The 22,736-nt window shown below is 45.3% G+C and overlaps 1 protein-coding gene across 1 annotated transcript; it reads left to right on the forward strand.

Moving 5' to 3' along the window:
- Positions 1 to 2,658: 2,658 nt before the first annotated feature.
- On the forward strand, positions 2,659 to 3,916 carry LOC125549066 (noroxomaritidine/norcraugsodine reductase-like). The gene is made up of 2 exons (XM_048712558.1): positions 2,659 to 2,942; positions 3,041 to 3,916. The coding sequence occupies exons 1-2, from the start codon at positions 2,857 to 2,859 to the stop codon at positions 3,777 to 3,779; spliced, it is 825 nt and encodes a 274-aa protein (XP_048568515.1). The 5' UTR covers positions 2,659 to 2,856; the 3' UTR covers positions 3,780 to 3,916.
- The last annotated feature ends 18,820 nt before the right edge of the window (positions 3,917 to 22,736 follow it).

Genomic DNA, 22,736 nt, shown 5'->3' on the forward strand with positions numbered 1-22,736 from the left:
AACTGGATTTCAGTAGGCACGAAAGGCCCTCAGCTGCGATTAAAAAGATGTATGGGGATATCGGATCTCCCTGCCGAATTCCTCTAGATGGATAAAAAGTGTCAAGTCTCTCACCATTAAAAAGTACTGAGAACGATACTGACCGCACCATGTTCATGATGATTTGTACCCATGCTGGAGCGAAACCTAGCTTGATCATTATCACCTGCAAGTAGTCCCACTCTAGTCTGTCGTATGCTTTCATCATATCTAGCTTTAGGGCACAAAAACTATTAACTTTGGCTTTACTGCGCTTCATAAAGTGGAGACACTCATAAGCACTGATGATGTTATCTGTAATATGTCTCCCTGGCACAAAGGCCGACTGCTCCTCTGAAATAATCTCTGGGAGAACATGCTTCAGTCTATTTGCAATCACCTTGGACGCGATCTTGTATAACACATTGCATAGACTAATCGGCCGGAATTGAGTTAGCAAAGATGGATTCATTACCTTAGGGATGAGAACCAAAACAGTATCATTAATACTTTCTACACTCTCCTCTCCCCGAATTATCATTAGCACAACCTCCGTCACCTCAGCGCCACAGAGCTCCCAATGATGTTGATAGAAATGAGTTGGAAAGCCATCGGGGCCGGGCGCTTTGGTTGGAAACATCTGAAAGAGGGCTGTCTTAACTTCTTCCTCCCTGTATGGTGCACCGAGAAGATTGTTCATCTCTGTTGTTACCTTAGTTGGTACACAATTTAGAACCGTTTCCATGTTGCTTACTCCCTCCGAAGTATATAGAGATTTATAGAAATCGTGCACCATTGCTTTGAGTTCCTCTGGGTCATCAGTTAGAGTCCCCAGAGAGTTTTGTAGAGCCTTAATCATATTTTTCTTCCTCCTAATGCTTGCTCTCAAGTGAAAAAACTTCGTGTTCCTGTCACCCGCCGAGAGCCACTCAACCCTGGACCGCTGCCTCCATAAGATTTCTTCCCTATGATAAAGCTCTACTAGATTTTCATTGATCTTCAGCCCAGCATGACTAGGCGCAGTTCTGCTTGGGTCCGACCGAAGTTTCTCCAGCTCCCCTTTTAGCTTTTTAATTTCTTTCCGCACATTACCGAACGTCTCATTATTCCAGCGCCCCAAATCAAGTGATATCGCCTGAAGCTTAGTTTGTAAGCCGTCTGCTCCATTACTAACTCCGCCTCCCGTCCATGCAGATGTAATTGTATCGCTCCAGGTTTCATGCCCTTCCCACATGACTTCATACCTGAAGGGTTTCTGCTTCCAACTGCTTTGCTGAACTCTGTTTAGGCTCATTAAAATTGGACAGTGATCAGAAGTTACCGCCGTCAAGTGTGTCAAATCTGCTAATGGAAACCTTGCTCGCCAATCACCACTGACCAGCGCACGATCCAGTTGGACCCTAGTGTAGGATCCTCCCCTCACCTTCTTTTCAAAAGTCCAAAAACGGCCATTATAGCCGATGTCCAGCAACATGCACACATCTACTGCCTCCCGAAAACTCTGTATCTGTGCATTGCTCCGTTGTCCCGCTCCCTCATGCTCCTCGGGACGCAAAACTTCATTGAAATCACCAAGGCAAAGCCAAGGGAGGTTGCATGAAGAGCTAATGTTTTTCAAGGTGTCCCATGTTTTATAGCGTAGGTGGGTTTGTGCTTCGCCATACACTACCGTGGCTCTCCAAGGATCGAGCCCATCCTCCTCAATAGAGCAATCTATATGGTAATCCGAATAACCAAGAATCTCAACTTTTATTTCATTGTTCCAAAAAATACCAATTCCTCCGCTTCTACCACGACTGTCAATTGCAAAACTATTGTCATAACCAAATGTACCAGCTAGCAATTCTACCCTCGAGCCTTCTATCTGAGTTTCGACGATACATAAGAGGGTAGGGGTAAATTTGTTCGCAAACTCGCGAACCTCTCGAACTGTCGCGGCTTTACCCACGCCCCGACAGTTCCAGCATAAAACACTCATTGGACCCGGCGGTGCTCCTCGAAGGAGCCCGCCAAATTCTTCACAGTTGATGCTGACAATTCTGAGTCTTCTCCCGCCTTCTTGGTTCTCTTCAAGTCCCTGTGCGGTGGGGGGCTGACTGCAGTTATACCCGCAGGCACAATCGCAAGTGAGTTAGCATCTGCAGGTGCCGTTTCTGGATTCTGACGAGACATGGGGTGTTTGGCTCCTAGCTCGGCTCCCGCGTTCCTCTTCCTGCTCCAGTCCTCCATCTCTGCGTCGCTAGCCGCCTTGCTTGGGTCATAATCCTGGGCTGATCCGTGCACCTGTCTCTCTGTCATGATATCTCTTCCCTCCTCAGAACGGCCACTTGAGCGCTCCCCAGCACGGCCACCTCTGCGGCCACCGTGCTGGCTACGGCCTTCCCCCGGACCCCTTCCATTGCGCATGACCCAGTTAGCTCAGAGATCCTTGAACACAAGGGCTGACGGAGGGTGAACACCATTGTCGTGTTCTTTAAGAGTAGTATTAGAAAAAAAAATCATTTTTTGAAGGGTAGGCTAGAGCCCTATGAAGCCCACCCACTGGACTTGCTACTGCGGACGAGGAGTCGAAATCCAGGGCCGAAAACATGGTAACGTGACATGATGCGTGACATGAGCCGGCCGTCCGGCCACCGCCTGCGCGAGTAATGCTCCGTGCGCATCGTCGAAAACAAGGAATCGCCGAGGAAGCATCTGCGGTTCTGCACTCCTGCCAGCTGCTACCAAGTCGTCATAGTGGGCAGCAGAGCTTCCAAAGAAGATTTAAGTAGCAAGGGCCAAGGCCAACCTGCCACATCGTTCACTAGCTAGTTCCAAGAACACACCGATCGACCGGCGATGGCAGCAGCAGCAGCAAGCAGAGAGGAGCGGTGGAGCCTCGCCGGCAAGACGGCCCTCGTCACCGGCGGAACCAAAGGAATCGGGTACGCCCTGCCCCTGCATGCATCTTTCTTTCATGCCGCTAGTTTTGTGACTGATCGCACACGCTGACACGCTCACTTGCGTACCATGCATGGCGCAGGCGCGCGATCGTGGAGGAGCTCGCGGGGTTCGGCGTCCGGGTGCACACATGCGCCCGGAGCGACGCCGACGTGCAGGAGCGGCTGCGCGGGTGGGCCGCCGACGCCGACGCGGGGCGCCTGAGCGGGCGCGTCACGGCCTCCGCCTGCGACGTGTCCGTGCGCGGCGACCGGGAGGCGCTCATGGCCACGGCCCGCGCCGAGCTGGGCGGCAAGCTGGACATCCTCGTCAACAACGCCGGGCAGACCTTCTTCATGCCGGCCACGCAGAGCACGGCGGAGGACTACGCCCGGCTCATGGCCACCAACCTCGAGTCCTGCTTCCACCTCGCGCAACTCGCGCACCCGCTCCTCGTCGCCGCCGGGGGCGGCAGCATGGTGAACATCTCCTCCGTCGCCTCGGCCATCGCGTACCCGGTGCTGTCGGTGTACTCGGCGACCAAGGCGGCCATGAACCAGCTCAGCCGCAACCTCGCCGTCGAGTGGGCGAGCGACGGCATCCGCGTGAACTGCGTCGCGCCGGGGGGCATCCGGAGCGACATCCTCCAGAGCAGCGGCATCGAGGTTGACATGGAGGCGTTGCTGGCGATGGGGAAGAAGGAGAACGAGCGCGTCGCGCTGGGCCGCATGGGCGAGCCGGAGGAGGTTGCGTCGCTCGTCACGTTCCTGTGCATGCCGGCCGCGTCCTACGTCACCGGGCAGGTCATCTACGTCGACGGCGGCCGCACCATAGCGGCATAGGCTTCGCTTGCTACTTGGTTGCTATACTTGCTACTCGATTAAACTGTTCGAGTAGCTACTGTTCTTTATATGCTAGTACTAAAATAAGCATCTTCGTTTCGAGTTCAAAGAAGACGACAAAAAGGCATCTTTGTTCCATCTTGGACGAACGCTTGAGACATTTTGTTCCATCATGCGGACCGAACTATGTGTGCATTTTCATTGTTATAAAAGACTATTAGCACATATGCCTATGCATTGCAAAGGTCAGAAGAGATAATCGGTGTTTCCATAAAACACGGTCTTGGTTGCGGTAGGCGACAGAGCGAGGAGTTGTGATCTTCTCACGGACATGTTTGGCCCACAAGATCTTGATAGTGGTGGGCTTGATCGGCGTGACAACGACCACTCAACTCATGCTTTTTTTCCTTTGGGTCTGCTTCGTCTTGGGGTTGCGGTTGGCTCCTCATCTGGTGGCTGCGCAACAATCTTGCTTCGACCACTCTGACGGCATAATCGGATGGACTACTAATCGTTGCGCATAACCAAACATGAATGTTTCTTTTTTTTTATCAAGGTCAATTCTCTTTATTTTAGCGTTCACCTGCCCACAGTTTTTTAAGCCAAACCAGGATATTCTATTTCATTGGCATGTGCAAGTTACCACAGACAATAAATATGGGTCCCTAATTTTGCACATAATTCTCGAGACAACTCATTTATTCCAGACAACCACCTTATTTTCAGACAAGCTGGTGATATAAAAATTGGTGGCATTTTAATATAAGGTCCCAAGGTGAGGCTATTGGTATCATAATTGCAAGATAGTGGTTTTGTTTATCATCATAATAGGGAAGGTCCATGGTTCAATCCCCTCGCGGTGTAAATTTTTTGCTGCTCGTTAGTCTGATAAAAAAAAAGAAATGTGTGGTAGGCCCATTCCGCCCACCCGGGGGATAAACGGAAAAAAAAATCCGGAAACTACATGCGGACCGGACGGAACAAAATCAACACATATATTTAATAGGTGGACCAGCCATTTTTACGTAACACGTAACAAGACCGACTAAGCTCAGTTGGCATCCGCCTGAGGAACTAGACGGGACATCGCAAATTCGATTCCTTATGGCCGCAAAACATTTTGCCTCACTCGGCGAGGATCGATGGTCTGGATGTGGAGCAGGAATAGCAGCGGAGTGCGACTCAGGCCGAATACAGCCTGGGCGACAGAGCAATTTTTTTTGTGTGTGTGCCAACGGAGTGGGAGCTAGTATTTGACACTAGTTGCGTCAAATAGCACTTGGGACGCACAACGGTTTGCGTTTGGGCCAGCACACTAGCAGGCACCGAAACGACTTGTATTTGTAAGTCGCGAGTAAAAATCCAAGAAGAATGACGCGTTGAAGGATCGAACTCATGACCTTAAAGACCCAACTAGGTGCTGCTAGCCACTCGAACAAACACGCCTTGCTAAAACCAAAGGCCAGCTCGAATGTTTAAGAACGTACTCATATTTGAAACACCTTTTGTTCTTCTTTTTTGTTTTTTTTCAAAATTTTCAAAAAATAATAATTGTTATGAATTACCAACTATTCTTGGAAACATGAACAATTTTCGAGATTCCAAACAGTTTTTAGTAATGTGAATAGCTTTTTTTGAAAATTCGTACACTTTCAGAAAAACACAAACATTTTTTGAAATTCACAAACATTTTTGGAAAAAATGAACCTTTTATTAAAAACAGAACATATTTTAAATTTTTGAACATTTTTTGGAAAGGAGAACATGTTTTGAACATTCAGATCAATTTTAGAAGATGTGTTTTTGTAAACGCAAAATTTATTTTTGATTTGGTGAAAATTTCCCTAAAACAAGAATATTCTTCAAATTTTGTACACTTTTTAAAATGCATTTTTTGGGGAATCTCAACCAATTTCATAAAACTCATATATTTTTTAAAAAATGGAAGCATTTGCTGAATTTTGAACAAATTTGGAATCTATAACAAAATTTAAAGTTCCTGTCATTTTTCAAAACAGAAACAATATTTTGGAATTCTGGACATTTTTCAAAAAAATTGAATAAATATTGAAATTCTGAACATTTTTTTGAAAATTTATATTTATGGAAAACCGAAAAACAATAATAGACTTGGAGTAGAAAAAAACAGGAAAAAAAAGAAGAAACGAACAGAAAAAAATAGAAACACAACACATAAAACAACAAAAACGGGCCGGTCTAGTCCTCCGCGCCCCTGTGCCAAGCTCCGACTATTTGCCCCAGCAGGCGACAAGTTGGGTTTTCCCTGTTGTGTGGGCAAGAAATAATGCGGGCTGGCTTCACTAGGCCACAATGCGCAAGGCCCACATACAAAATTCTAGACAAACCGTTTATTCTTTTCTAGCAGAGGGACGCATGCGAATCAACCTGTGGTTGAGTTGGTTAGGTGGACAGTGGTATCCCCAACCCACCAGGGTTCAAATCCTGGTGCTCGCATTATTTCTGGATTTATTTCAGAATTTCCGGCGATGCGCTTTCAGTGGGAGGAGACGTTCCCGTCGACGACGAGGCGCCTACGGTGACTTCGTAAATCTCAAGATGATATGCCGGCTCAGTCTCTCGGAGGTGCTCATAGGGGTAGGGTGTGCGTGTGTGCGTTCATAGGGGTGAGTGTATGCGCGTGTATATGAGCGCTTGTGTCTGTACTGATGCTCAAAAAAAAAGCAGAGGGACGCATAAAAATTAAGTTCCACCCAGGATAGAAAATAACCTTTTTCAACAGTGAACCGATCAAAAAATCGGAGAAACGCACGTTACTTTATTAGTAGGTATAGATTGACTCAAACTGAGGTTAAATATTTGCAATACGAGAAGAAAGATGTGTAAACATTGTTATTCCTGAGATAGTTTCATGTTTTTGGTCATGTGATCATGTTTCACTCTCAGAAATTCACCCCCCCCCCCTAAGAAGAGACTCGTAGGTGATTAGGTTTCCTCCTCCTCCGATGACCTTTAGGCTGTGGAGGTGCAGAGGACCTCCGTCCTCCGACGGAGGGACCCCACTCTTGTTCTTATTAGGTTTGGCATCTTCGCTGAGGCTATGTGGTTGCAAGGATGTCTCTAAGTAGGAAGAATATCTCACATTTCCTCTCCGTCCCAATGGTGCGTCCAGAATTGTTGGATGACGTGTGGCGTTGTTTCTCCATCATATCTCACGTCATTTGATTGGTGTCGATCTTTGATGGATCTGTTTGGATCTAGTCTTCGTCTGCATGTTAAAATGCGTATCCTTTCAATCTACGACTCTCTTCATTGATGATGGTTACTGCTCTGGTGTGTTGGTCTATGGGGTCTTAGCACAACGACTTCTGGACTATCTATTACAACAAGGTTTGCTCAATTCTGGTGAGGGAGAGGCGATGACGGCGGTACTTAGCATGGCATACCGTATAGAGTCTATGACAAAAGCATGGGGACGACCTTCGTCCTTCCTCTTTCTTCTGCCGTGTTCAAGCTTTGAGTCTTACTCAACTTCACACCTTACAACTCAGGTAAGAACCCCTTCTTTGACTGATCTATTTTGAACTCCTTCAAAAACATGTCAAGGTGTGCGTTCTTTGAAAGTATCATCAGGCGTCTTGATCTATCTCTATAGATCTTGATGCCCAATTTGTAAGCAGCTTTATCCAGGTCTTCCTTTGAAAAACACTCTTCAAACAACCGTTTATGCTTTCCAGAAATTCTACATTATTTCGAATCAGCAATATGTCATCCACATATACTTATCACAAATGTTGTAGTGCTCTCACTCACTTTCTTGTAAATACAAGTTTCTAGCAAACATTGTATAAACCTAAAAGCTTTGATCACTCCATCAAAACATATATTCCGATTTCGAGATGCTTGCTCTAGTCCATAGAAGGATTGCTGGAGCCAGAATACCTTTTAGCATCCTTAGGATCGTCAAAACCTTTTATTGTATCACATACAACTTTTCTTACAAAAACTGGTAAGAAAACTTGTTTTGACATCCATATGTAAGATTTCATAATCGAAAAATACAGCTAATGCTAACATGATTCCGATGGACTTAAGCATCGCTACGGGTGAGAAATTCTCATCGTAGTCAACTTCTTGAACTTGTGAAAAGACTCTTTGCCACAAGTCGAGCTTCATAGACGGTAACATTACCGCCCACGTCCGTCTTCTTCTTAAAGATCCATTTATCTCAATGGCTTGCCGATCATCGGGCAAGTCCACCAAAGTCCATACTTTGTTCTGATATATGGATCCTATCTCGGATTTCATGGATTCTAACCATTTGTCGGAATACGGGCCCACCATCGCTTCTCCATAGCTCGTAGGTTCATTGTTGTCTAACAACATGATATCTAAGATAGGATTACCGTACCACTCAGGAGTAGTACATATCCTTGTCGACCTACGAGGTTCGATAGCAACTTGATCCGAAGCTTCATGATCACTATCATTAACTTCCTATTCAACAGATGTAGGCGCCACAGAAAACATCTTTCTGTGTTGCATCACTTTCTGGTTGAAATAAAGGTTCGACAACCTCATCAAGTTCTATCTTCCTCCCACTCAATTCTTTCGAGAGAAACTCCTTCTCGAGAAAGGACCCGTTCTTAGCGACAAACAATTTGCCCTCGGATCTGAGATAGAAGGTGTACCCAACTGTCACCTTTGGGTATTCTATGAAGATGTGTTTGTCCGCTTTGGGTTCGAGCTTCTCCGGCTGAAGCCTTAAGCATCGCAGCCCCAAACATTAAGAAACGACAACTTTGGTTTCTTGCCAAACCAATGTTCATACGACTTCGTCTCAACGGACTTAGATGGTGTCCTATCTAAAGTGAATGCAGCTGTCTCTAACGCATAACCTCAAAATGAAAACGGTAGATTGATAAGAGACATCATAGATCGCACCATATCTCATAGTGTTCGATTACGACGTCCGGACACACCATTACCTTGTGGTGTTCCAGGTGGCTTCAACTGTGAAACAATTCCACAATGTCTTAAGTGATTGCCAAACTCATAACTCAGAAAATCCCCTTTTGATCAGATCGTAGGAACATGATCTTATTGTTATGATGATTCCTAACTTCACTCTGAAATCGCTTGAACTTTTCAAACGTTTCAGACTTGTGCTTCATTAAGTAGATATACCTATATCTACCCAAATCGTCAGTGAAGATGAGAAAATAGCGATATCCACCGCACGCTTCAATTCTCATTGGATCACACGCATCAGCATGTATGATTTCCAACAAGTCACTTGCCCGTTTCATTGTACCTGAAAACGGGGTCTTAGTCATCCTGCACATGAGGCATGGCTCGCATGTGTCAAGTGATTCAAAATCAAGTGACTCCAAACATCCATCGATATGGAGTTTCTTCATGCATCTTATGCCAATATGACCTAAGCGGCAGTGCCACAAGAAAGTGGTACTATCATTATTAACTCTACATCTTTTGGCATGAACATGTGTATTACCACGACCGAGATTCAATGAACCATTCACATAGGGTGCATGACCATGAAAGGTATTATTCATGTAAACAGAATAACCATTACTCTCTAATTTAAATGAATAACCGTATTGCAATGAACATGATCTAATCATATTCATTCTCAACGTAGACACCCGATAACATTTATCTAGGTTCAATACTAATCCCGAAGGCAGATGGAGCGTGCGATGGTGATCTCATCAACTTTGGAAACACTTCCACCACACATCGTCACCTCACCCTTAGCCAGTCTCCGTTTAGTCCGTAGCTTTTGCTTCAAGTTACCAATAATAGTAACTGAACCGGTATCCAATACCCAGGTGCTACCAGGAGTACTAGTGAGGTACACATTAATAACACGTATATACTTTGTTGAAGTTTCCAGCCTTCTTATCTACCATGCATTTGGGGTAATTCCGCTACCAGTGATCGTTCCCCTTACAATAGAAGCACTTAGTCTCGGGTTTGGGTTCAACCTTGGGTTCCTTCACTGGAGCGGCAACTGGTTTGCCATCCATGAAGTTTCCCTTCTAGCCCTTGCCCTTCTTGAAACCAGTGGTCTTGTTAAACCATCAACACTTGATGCTCCTTCTTGATTTCTACTTTTTGCGGTCTTAAGCACCGCGAACAGCTTTGGGATCAACTCCATCCCTTGCATGTCATAGTTCATCACGAAGATCTAGTAGCTTAGTGATAGTGGCTAGAGAATTCTATCAATCATTATCTTATCTGGAAGTTTAACTCCCACTTGATTTAAGTGATTGTAGCACCCAGACATTCTGAGCACATGCTCACTAGTTGAGCTATTCTCCTCCATCTTGTTGGCTAAAAAACTTGTCAGAGGTCTCACACCTCTCAACACGGGCATGAGCCTGAAATCCCAATTTCAGCTCTTGGAACATCTTATATGTCTTATGGCGTTCAAAACATCATTGCAATCCCGATTCTAAGCCGTAAAGTATGGTGCACTAAACTATCAAGTAGTCATCAGGATGTGTCTGTCAGGTGTTCACAACATCCACAGACAACGTTGTAGGAGTTTGCACATCAAGCGGTGCATCAAAGACGTAAGCCTTCTGTGTAGTAGTGAGGACACTCCTCGGACTATGGACCTAGTCCGCATCATTGCTTACAATATCTTTCAACTTAATCTTTCTGTAGGAACGTATTGAAACAGGGAGCTACAACGCGAGCTATTTATCTACAACATATCTGCGAAGACAATTTAGACTATGTTCATGATAATTGAGTTCATCTAATCAAATTATTTAATGAACTCCCACTCAGATAGACATCCCTCTAGTCATCTAAGTGAAACATGATCCGAGTCAACTAGGCCGTGTCCGATCATCACATGAGACGGACTAGTCAACATCGGTGAACATCTTCATGTTGATCGTATCTTCTATATGACTCAGGCTCGACCTTTCGGTCTTCCGTGTTCCGAGGCCATGCCTGTACATGCTAGGCTCGTCAAGTCAACCTAAGTGTATTGCGTGTGTAAATCTGGCTTACACCCGTTGTATTCGAACGTTAGAATCTATCACACCCGATCATCATGTGGTGTTTCGAAACAACGAACCTTCGCAACGGTGCACAGTTAGGGGGAACACTTTTCTTGAAATTATTACTAGGGATCATCTTATTTAAGCTACCGTCGTTCTAAACAAATAAGATGTAAAACATGATAAACATCACATGCAATCAAATGGTGACATGATATGGCCAATATCATTTTGCTCCTTTTGATCTCCATCTTCGGGGCTCCATGATCATCGTTGTCACCGGCATGACACCATGATCTCCATCATCGTGTCTTCTTGAAGTTTTCTCGTCATCTATTACTTCTACTACTATGGCTAACGCTTTAGTAATAAAGTAAAGTAATTACATGACGTTTATGTTAACACGCAGGTCATAAATAAATTAAGACAACTCCTATGGCTCCTGCCGGTTGTCATACTCATCGACATGCAAGTCGTGATTCCTATTCCAAGAACATGATCAATCTCATACATCACATATATCATTCGTCACATCCTTTTGGCCATATCACATCACAAGGCATATGCTGCAAAAACAAGTTAGACGTCCTCTAATTGTTGTTGCAAGTTTTTACGTGGCTGCTATAGGTTTCTAGCAAGAACGTTTCTTACCTACGCGAAAACCACAACGTGATATGCCAATTTCTATTTACCCTTCATAAGGACCCTTTTCATCGAATCCGATCCGACTAAAGTGGGAGAGACAGACACCCGCTAGCCACCTTATGCAACTAGTGCATGTCAGTCGGTGGAACCAGTCTCACGTAAGCGTACGTGTAAGGTCGATCCGGGCCGCTTCATCCCACGATGCCGCCGAATCAAGATAAGACTAGTAATGGCAAGTAAATTGGCAATATCGACGCCCACAACTGCTTTGTGTTCTACTCGTGTATAGAAACTACGCATAGACCTAGCTCATGATGCCACTGTTGGGGAACGTAGCAGAAATTCAAAATTTTCTACGCATCACCAAGATCAATATATGGAGTAATCTAGCAACGAGGGAAGGAGAGTGCATCTACATACCCTTGTAGATCGCTAAGCGGAAGCGCTCAAGTGAACGGGGTTGATGGAGTCGTACTCGTCGTGATCCAAATCACCGATGATCCTAGTGCCGAACGGGCGGCACCTCCGCGTTCAACACACGTACGGTTGGGAGACGTCTCCTCCTTCTTGATCCAGCAAGGTGAGAGGAGAAGTTGAGGGAAAACTCCGACAGCACGACGGCGTGATGGTGATGGAGCTCGTGGTTCTCCGGCAGGGCTTCGCCAAGCACTACGGAGGAGGATGAGGTGTTGGAGGAGGAAGAGGGCTGCGCCAGGGGAAGGGTGCGGCTGCCCTCTCTCAACCTCACTATATATAGGGGGAAGGGAGGAGGGGGAGGCGCCCTAGGGTTCCCTAGGGGAGGGGCGGCGGCCACACGGGAAACCCTAGATGGGTTTGGGCGCCCCCACCCCCTAGGAAACTTGCCCCCCAAGCCGGGAGGGGCGGCTGCCCTAGGGGTGGCGCCCCCACCTCTCCTGGTTACATGAGATGGGGTGGGAGGGGCGCTCAGCCCCTTAGTGGGCTGATGTGCCCTCTCCCCTTGGCCCATAAGGCCCCCCAACGCTTGCTGGGGCCTCTGAAACCCCTTTCGGACACGCTGGTCATCACCTGATACCCCCGGAACAATTCCGGACTCCAATACCCTTCGTCCAATATACCGATCTTCACCTCCGGACCATTCCGGAGCTCCTCGTCATGTCCGGGATCTCATCCAGGACTCCGAACAACCTTCGGTAACCACATACTATTTCCCATAACAACTTTAGCGTCACCGAACCTTAAGTGTGTAGACCCTACGGGTTCGGGAACCATGCAGACATGGCCGAGACATCTCTCCGGTCAATAACCAACAGCGGGATCTGGATACCCATGTTGGCTCCCACATGCTCCACGATGATCTCATCGGATGAACCACGATGTCAAGGATTCAATCAATCCCGTATACAATTCCCTTTGTCCAGCGGTATTGTACTTGCCCGAGATTCGATCGTCGGTATCCGATACCTTGTTCAATCTCGTTACCGGCAAGTCTCTGTACTCGTTCCGTAACACATCATCCCGTGATCAACTCCTTGGTCACATTGCGCACATTATGATGATGTCCTACCGAGTGGGCCCAGAGATACCTCTCCGTTTACACGGAGTGAAAAATCCCAGTCTCGATTCGCACCAACCCAATAGACACTTTAGGAGATACCTGTAGTGAACCTTTATAGCCACCCATTTACATTGTGACGTTTGGCACACCCAAAGCACTCCTACGGTATCCGGGAGTTGCACAATCTCATGGTCTAAGGAAATGATACTTGACATTAGAAAAGCTTTAGCATACGAACTACACGATCTTGTGTTAGGCTTAGGATTGGGTCTTGTCCATCACATCATTCTCCTAATGATGTGATCCCATTATCAGCGACATCCAATGTCCATGGTCAGGAAACTGTAACCATCTATTGATCAACGAGCTAGTCAACTAGAGGCTTACTAGGGACATGGTGTTGTCTATGTATCCATACATGTATCTGAGTTTCCTATCAATACAATTCTAGCATGGATAATAAACGACTATCATGAACAATGAAATATAATATAATAATAACTAATTTATTATTGCCTCTAGGGCATATTTCCAACAGGGCTTGCTCCAGTGATTTTAGTCGTAGCTAGGTGATCCATGGACATGGTTGTCATTTTTCACCCTGATTTTTTTTGTATTATCATGATTGATTATGAATAGATAAGGAATTTCTTCCCAAAGAAAAATCATACCACTTGGTTCTAAAAAAACACTCAATACTTTTCGAAAAAAAGTATATTTTTTATCCCTCAACCTTATCAGTAGTTAGAAATGATTCGTTAAGTGAAAAACTTATTTTCTCAATTATGAAACTAGATATCTTTCGCCTCTTGGGTTGCTTTGGATGGTTTTTGCACCGATGTGGTTTGATTTTGATTGTTGACCTCGCCACATCATCGTCCACCTCACCTCTCTCTCTCTCTCTCTACATCATCGACGCTGACCTTGACATCCTCCTATAGGAAGGGAGAAGGAGGAGGGCAGAGTCAATGCACCCATTTTATGTCAATGTCGCTGAGTGCGCTTGCCAAGCGTGACATCGTCACGGATGCCTTCGTGCCGAAGGGTGCCGATGTGACTAGTATCACTACCTTGGGAGGGGGGGGGGTACTTACGACTTCATCAAAGTGTAAACTCCGCGTCATTGAACCACTTCTCGTTGAGATGTCGAGGCTCATCCCTTCCTCGTTTGGAGTTTAGGGATCTTTTCTAAACAATCAGTAAACTGAGACACAAAAAATACCAGCTTTTAGGAGACAACCAGTCCTAAGTCTAGTGGTCGCTACATTGCAGTCTATGTGCCAAAATGCGGCGGGCCCATTTAACTAGTTCGGTGCGCTCGACCAACACCAAAGGTGAGAAAAATTAGCATCAACGTCAGTGATTAGGCACGCAAATCCGCCATTCCTATTCAGCGTGTAGGTCGTTGTCTAGCGACCTAACGCATAGTCGCATACCCACGTCCACAGCATGGGCTGGCCCAGTCTGGTTTTCTCCCACTCGGCTTTCAAAGAACCGGTTTATTTTTTTTCCTTCTAATTTTTCTTTCTTTATATTTCATTTTTTCCTTTTAATTGTTTCTAAAACCGAAAACATTTTTGAAATTGGCAAACATCTTCGGAAAAAATGAAATTTTGTGAACATTTTTTAAAGTGTGAATTTTTTTAAACTTATGAAACTTTTTAAAATTGTGAACTTTCTTTTCAATCAGACAACATATTTTGAATCCATTAAGATTTAATGAATCGGCGAATATTTTTTAAATCAATAAATTTTTTTGAGATCGATGTATATATTTTTAAATGCTTAATTTTTTTGAAACAACGATCTTTTTTTTTGAATCATTGAACTATTTTTGTAATTCACGATCATATTTGAATTTTGTGAACATGTTTAAAAAATTCATGAAGATTTTCTTAATTCAAAAAAAATTGTTCAAATTCATAAACATTCTTTCTATACGGGAACATTTTTCCAAAATCATGAACTTTTTTTAATCCAAAGTTTTTTTATTTCCAGAATTTTTTTGTAATTTTATTTAAATTTGGTTGCTTTTGGAATAAAATTACGAGGCAAAAAAAACAAAACAGAAAAACAGGGGGCTTGCTGCCCTGCTCTTGAGCTGGCTCAATAGGGCGTACTGGAAGGGAGGGGGTGCGCGCTGGCTAGTTCACCAGCGCATCATGTGCTAAATATGAGCCCTCCTTAAATCCTATTCCGTATGTAGCGCGTTGGCAGTCAATAAAAGGCATACACCGAGACGTTATATGAGCCGGCCAAGTGCATGCTTTTTCTTTTCTTTTTTCTCGGCTGGTTTGATCGGTTTTCTGTCCTTTTTTCTGTTTTTATTTTTATTTTTCTCATATTCAGGTTATTTTTTATTTTACTTTTTCTTTTTTACCATTTTATAATTTTTATCTGTTAGCACTTTCTATAAATGACTACACATTTTTCAAAAATGTGATTTTTTAAATTCCAAATACAAGAACGTATTTAGTTTGCTATTTTTTCCAAATTCATGAATATTTTGAAATTAGGGGAAATTTGTTTTCCAAATTTATGAACATTTGTTTTATAAAAATTATTGACATTTTACAATTCTAAACCATTTTTAAAATATATTCAACATGTTTTAAATTTCAGAAACATTTTCTTCAAATCTGGCACATTTTTGAAAGTTTGCACACTAGCCGGTTTTCCTAGCCAGTTTTTTTAAAGCTCTAAAAAGGTCGGTCCAGTCACTTGTAGTAGTAGCACGCTATACCGAATTGAATACAAACCGGTCTGCCCTAAAAAAAGAATAAAAAGTGGTCAATGTGCCGGCCCACTAGCACGTGCCGGTTTATCTAGCGTGCTTTGTTGTCGTTGAGCGCGAAGTCACGATCAAGGTATGCCTGGTGAACAGTGCGCGCGGACGCGAGTCCGAGTTCGAACCGAACTGCCGGCTTCATATGCTGCCAAGTGCCAACCTCGACGTCCAGCCAAAACCTCCCAAACCCCATTGCTCCAACAATGGCGATGGGATCGCAGCGCGAGTCACCTTCCACGGTGCAAGTTCACTCGAGGATGACGCGGTTCAAGATGCACGCCACGGCCAGGGCGACGCCGTCGCGCGCAGTACACGGCGAGCCGCGCCCGTGCCTCGTCGTGCGCATCCGGTGCTCCGTGCGCCTGTCCACCAAGACGCACCTCGTGGGCGGGACCACCCTGCGGCAGGGCCACCGCAAGGCCGCCAACGCGAGGCGCCAGGAGAAGGCGGCCGCGCGCCGGTTCACCGTCCACGACCCCGCCGTCCTCCGGAGCGAGCCCGCCTGCCGCGCCGCCGTCCGCCGGATGCTGACGGACCTGCCGCAGCTCGCGGGGTACTACGGCTACCGTGCCGCCGACGTCGAGCTCTGGGACCGGCTCGTGCCCCCTGGGCTTGTCGCCCGTATCGTCGCCCGCGTGGCGCGTGAAGATGGTCTAGTTGTGGCCGGCGGGGGTGCTCGCCGGCGTCGGAGCTACGTGTGCGACGTCTGGATGCGCGTGCACGTGACCAGCGTGTACAGCGAGCCGAAGGCGCTGCTGCTGTCGTGCGAGGACGCGGCCGCCGGGGCACGGGCTGGTTCTGGCACTCTCGGCGGTTGCGCTGGCGCGGCTCAGTGCGCGATCTGCATGGAGGAGATGGCGGCCGGCTGTGCCGGCGTCGTGGCTTTGCCCGGCTGCTCGCACGCGTTCCACAGAGGATGCATCCTCAAATGGTCCACAGGGCGGCGTCGTGCCCGTCGTGCCGGCGCGACATGACGCACCATGTTCCCGACATGTGCCGTCTATGGCACATGTTGAAGTAAGTGTACATCTTCGGATCAACTTGCAATGAATCCACAAGATGCTCCAGATGATATGAATGAACTTTAAATCGATGTTGCTAAATCTCAGTCGGCTAAGACTAAATAATGTTTCAGTCAATGCTATATTTTATGAGATCTTGCATGAAGATTAATGCAAAATCTCCTTTTTCTTTTTATATGTTAAGTCACTCGACTGGGACTTGTAAGTCTAAGTCGATTGAAACCTACCCACATCCAATTTTAATAGCCATATGCACGTATGTGTGTGCTCCAGTAAAACAAGCATGGATGAAAAGGTAATGTGTTTAGCGATAGAAAACAAACACGCTGTAAGGACATCTCTAGTAGACCCCCAAAAGTCATATGCACGAAGATTCTTTTTCATTTGGGATTCTCTAGTTAGCAAATCTTTCCAAATTTATTTATTTTCTCCTTAAAAGGTCACCACTAGCCTATTTTTGCTTCAAGAAGAACAACTCTCAACAAATTTAGGCAGCCCGTGTTGTTCCACTCTCCTCCTCTTTCCGCTCCCTCCTCCTCCTCCAGCTCTCTCACCTTCTCTCTCTCTCTCTCTCTCGTATGTTGGCCACCATGAGCGCCACCTTGGAGCTCCGGTCTGGCGCGTCCCGTCACCGTCCGTCACAGCCCACCCCAGAGGCTGCAGTCAGATGTTTGCCTTCTTCAGACGCTGCACGAGCCACGCCGCCGTGAAGCCTCTGCGCAACCCCCGTGTTGACTAGAGCCGACGCCTCGTGCGGAAGTTGCATCACGCACGCAGCCTTGCCTGGGCTGCCCGTAGCCCATTTTGCTATGTGAAATGGTAAGATTACTGCCATACGTGATTTTTTTTCAGAGTGATTCGTGAGACATACCTGATTGTTCTACGGTCCTTGTTCTGTACCTTTACTTGTTAGAAATGATTTTGTCGAATTGAGGTTCTATGAGATACAATGGTAACTAAAATTATGTCCACATGACAATGGATTCTAGAAAAAATAAAAAAAATTGAGTTCATGCTAGAAATATATGTCCTTTTTTCTGTTCATACGGCTTCTGCAATGAATGTAAAATGGTGTGTGTTTGTTAGACTTGCAGGTTTTGATAATGACCATATTAATTGTTTGCTATTGTATCCCCCCATGGTAGCAATTTTTCCATGTGAATTAATTTGAAGTATAGTGATGCCATGGCAATTTTTATGTCATGGCCAAAACTTTGCACTCTTCCGATTCGTTTTTACACATCATGGCAAAAAATTGCATTCTTCCAATTCATTTTTACATGGCAAGTTTTGGCACACATTTCTGCTTTACAAACCATGGCAAGTTCTAGATTTTTGTTTGTAATAGTCATACACGTAATGTAGGCAAACTTACTTCATGCACCATGGCAGTTTCATTTTTTAATACCATGGGTAATTTTAATTCATGGACCATGGCAAACTTTATTCCTCGTATCATGGTAATACTACTTCAAGGGAAGTTGTAATTTTACTGAAGAATAATTTTCATATATTTTCTCTAACATGGCAAACTTATTTTCATGGACCACAGCAAGTTTAATTCAATTACCATGTCAAATTTCCTTTTTTTTCTTATCATGGCAAAAAATTAGTTTTTTTATTGCCATGGCAACTTTACCATGTCTCTTTTTCTTGTCATGGCAAATTTCTCTTTTTTCCGTATCCTGGCAAAATTTACTTTATTATTGCCATGGCAATTTTACCATGTCTCTTTGTTTCAATTACCATGTCTCTTTTTCGTATCATGGAAAATTTCTTTTCTTCGTATCATGGCAAAATTTACATTTTTATTTCCATGTCAAATTTACCATGTTTCTTTGTTTCAATAACCATGTCACTTTCGTATCATGGCAAAAATAATAATAATTCGCATCATGGCAAAATTTACCTTTTAGTGCCATGCCAACTTTACCATTTCTCTTTTTCGTATCATGGCAAATTTTACCTTTTTATTGCCATGGCAACTTTAACCATGTCTCTTTTTCATATCACGGCAAATTTCTTTTTTTTCGTATCATGACAAATTTTACCTTTTTAGTGCCATGGCAACTTTACCATGTCTATTTTCGGTATCATGGAAAATTTTACCTTTTTATTGCCATGGCAACTTTAACCATGTCTCTTTTTCTATCATGACAAAAATTACTAAAATGGTACTTACATGTGATAGAAAAAAAACCATATGCCTGGTGCGACATTGCAATATATTCTTTAGATAGAAAAAAAATCTCCCACTTGCCATGTACATGAAACAAAGTCTACACTCATGGCAACTTTTAAACCTTAATGTGTTGACATGGAACATGGCTATCTTTTTCCTTACTTATATTGCAAATTTATTCCACAACCCATGGCAATTCTATTTTTTAAGTAACATGGCAAATTTAATATACATTTTTATCATGGTGATTTGATCCTCATAACATTTTACAATTTAAGAACATGGCAAGTTTTATTTTTGCTTGCCATGGCAATTTTACCTTCATTGACATGCAACTTTTTTACATGTTTTTGCCATGCCAAAATCTACCTTCATTGCCATGGAAAATTTACTTTCACATGCATGGCAAATTTACTTTATCATACATGGCATTTTTAGTTCAATCGTTCATGGAAATTATAGTTTTTTTGCCCATGGCAAATTCACTTTACGGACTATGGCAAATTTCCTTTGTTTTGCCACGACAAAGTTTACTTTACATCCATGGCAATTTAGTTTTATGATTTCTTTTTTTTACCATCATGGAAATGGGGAGTATGTAGCATGGTGATTTTTCCATCATTTTTTGACACTAAAATTTCCATCATCACAAACTTTTGCACTTTTTTTGCATTTAATGTTGTATCTCTATCCATCACGTCAAGCATCACATATGCATCATGGCAAATTTGCCCCACTTTTTGTCACCATGGTAAACTTATTCATTTTTTGCCATTAATGCGTGTTTTTAGGACCATGGCAAATTTCTCTCTTTTTTTGCAACATGGCAATATTAGTTTTCTATGGGACAGTGGCAAATTTAGTTAATGATCATTTTTATCAAGTAATCCATGGCATTCTTTATACATATATGAATTTCTAGATTTTCTCTGGAATTCTATATATTGTAAGACTTTTCTCTGTTTTTGTATGGTTTTTTCTATTTTCTTCATTCTTTCTTATTGGTTTTTGGGCTTTTTTTATGCAACAGTAGGCAAACTGGGTTGTGCTCGAGTTTTTTTGGTATTGACCTACCTGGGTCCATTCTAGATGGGCAGGAGACATCATTCGGTCCGGGCTTCCTCCCACACTGAATGTTTTCGTGTGATTCCTTCGATCGTTCCCAGCGAATGATTCGTTCGGTCTGAGAGGTCCCAACACCGAACATTAGGTACTTATATCCCCGTCCTTTTATTTAGTTGAGATTTTTGTGATTTGATTGAGTTAATGTGCTTGTAGGATTGTATATGTAGGGAGGGTGAGGATAAATTTGATGGGAGGGAATGCAGTAACCTGCGGTAGGGGAGAAAACCGGTGGGAGGGGACCTAAGCCCGGAAGCGAAACGAACGTACCAACTACTGTGGTGGGAGGGGACCTAAGACCGGAAGCGAAGTGAACGTACCAACTACCCTTTATTAATACTAAATGATAAAGTGTAATGGGGTTCTCCTCGCTTGTGGTGGAAAGAAATTTGCAATCTTCGTGAATCGGCCATTTATCTAAATAGTAAATACTTGTGTACAATTGTGCAACCCATATTTGCACAGTTGTAAATTATTTTTAATTGGAGCTGTAATTTTATCTTTGTACAAATACAAATACTAAATTCTCAAGTACGCTAACCATATAATAATAAATAGGTGTGTCTAGGGCACATCTAGATGTGCCCTAGTTATTGCACATCTAAGTGAGTGAATCAAGCACAAAGAAGAAAAAGAAAAAATAAAAATAAAATATCTACACAAATCTCGACGTAAGATCAATAACATAGGACTTAGATGTGCAATACTTATGGCACATCTAGATGTGCTTTAGCAAAACTGATAATAAAATAGGAATAATAGAATACTCCACACACATTGTTGATGAGTTAACATAACTCCGAAGGCAGGAGCCACATGCAACCATTACCATTATCATCTTTGTAATGGTATCCCTCCGAGGTGATCCTCTCCATGCGTTGATTCATACCTTGGTTTTCCCGATAGATGTTGCAGCTGCCGAGGCCCAACTTCATCAAGCACTCCTTGTGTCTAGCAAGGCTGTCCTGTTGTCGCATATGATAGTAGATGCGGTTTTCCTCCAACCTACCATGCCGGCCCGCCGTCGACGCGTGCACCAACTTAGAGGACTGTGGCCCCAAGAACAAGGCATGTTCCCCCAATGTGGTTACCTCTGCCCATATATTTCTGCCCGGTGTATCCTCGAGCTCAAACACCTTAAAACAGCAAGCTTTATAGCCTTTGGGTGCCGCATTGGCCTCTGACACCACTGCTAGCTTGCCGCACAGCTCAAAAATGTATCTAGGGCAATAGTCCCACCCAGGCACATGTACAAAGGGGATTCGTTGCATTTGGTGAGCCGAGGTGATCACCGGAGCGCCATTTTCGTTGAGGTCGATGACGTACTTGTACAGATCACAGCCACCGACCGTGAGCCCGAAGAGTTGGCCGTTGCAGAAAGCGATGTCCACGAGCTCCCTCTCCGCGTACAGGCCACACCCTCGTGTCGTCCAGATGTTTTCGGGACAGCCAACCCGGCAAAGCGCTAATTTGCACCTCTTGGTGATGGCGGCGAGGATGCATCCGCTCGAGGTAGGGTCGTCGGAGAAGATGACTTTTACAACCGGCGCCCGACTGATGCGAGCATTGTCTGGCTCCTCGAAGGCATCCGGGCACGCACAGACGATGCTCCTTTGATTGTCGGAGAGTGCCACCTGGGCACTAGAGAAGAGATTGACGATCAGGAGTTGGGAGTGGCGCTCGCGCCTTGACGTGGCGGCGACCCAGCCGCCGTCGTAGGACCCGACGAACTTCTTGCCCCTCAGGATCTTGGGCAGCAGGACGCGCAAGGCCCTGCCGTCCACGGGATTGTACGCTCGTATATTCCGGTCACGCTTGCGGTCGCCGGTCCAGGAGAAGAGCAGCGGGAGAGGGGGCCGCGCCGGGTGCCACGACGCGGCGGCTCGCCATGACCTGCAGACGGCCGCGAAGCGCGCGCGGTCGTACGGCGGGGGGCACCTGAGGTGGATGGCGGCGAGGAGGTCGGCCGGGAGATCAGACCACGCCCGCCGCTTGACGGCGCCGCGACGGGCCATAGTTTGTTTTCTCGATGAATTTGGGAGACTGTTCGGATTCGCGTGGTGGCAAATCTGGATACGTGGAATCGATCGGCGTTATATATACGATCACGGAACAACGGGATCTCCTTACCTCTTCTGATTTCATCAGCTTTTTTCGAGTAGGACTAGGACTCCGATAGGAACTCTTATTCGGATCGGCCGGCTTCATATAACCTAACCTCCAGTTCGACGTCGAGCCATCACGAGTTCACCACTGGATCCCAAACTTTGGGTAGCTGCAACAATGGCGGTAGGATCGCAGCCGCAGCGCGAGCAGCCTTTCATGGAAATATAGACTCAAAGATGACGCGACCGGTTGAGTTGGAGGCCATGCCGCGCGACCAGGCGTGCACCGTGCGCTTCCGGTGGTGCTCTGTGCTCATCGCCAACGAGGATCTCGTCATAGGGGGACGAAGGACGAGGAGGACTGTGCACTACGACGAACTGGACGGGAAGGAGCTCACGCTCCCCGTCGACGGCGGCCCCGCCGTGCTCCAGAGCGAGGGCGCCTGCCGCGGCGCCATCCGCCGGATGCTAATGGCGGTGCTGCCGCGCCTCATGCTGTACAACGGCGGACACCGTACCGAGGAATGCCAGTGGGACGAG

This window comes from Triticum urartu, chromosome 3 (genome assembly GCF_003073215.2).
Source record: "Triticum urartu cultivar G1812 chromosome 3, Tu2.1, whole genome shotgun sequence".
In the NCBI taxonomy this organism is placed as follows: domain Eukaryota; kingdom Viridiplantae; phylum Streptophyta; class Magnoliopsida; order Poales; family Poaceae; genus Triticum; species Triticum urartu.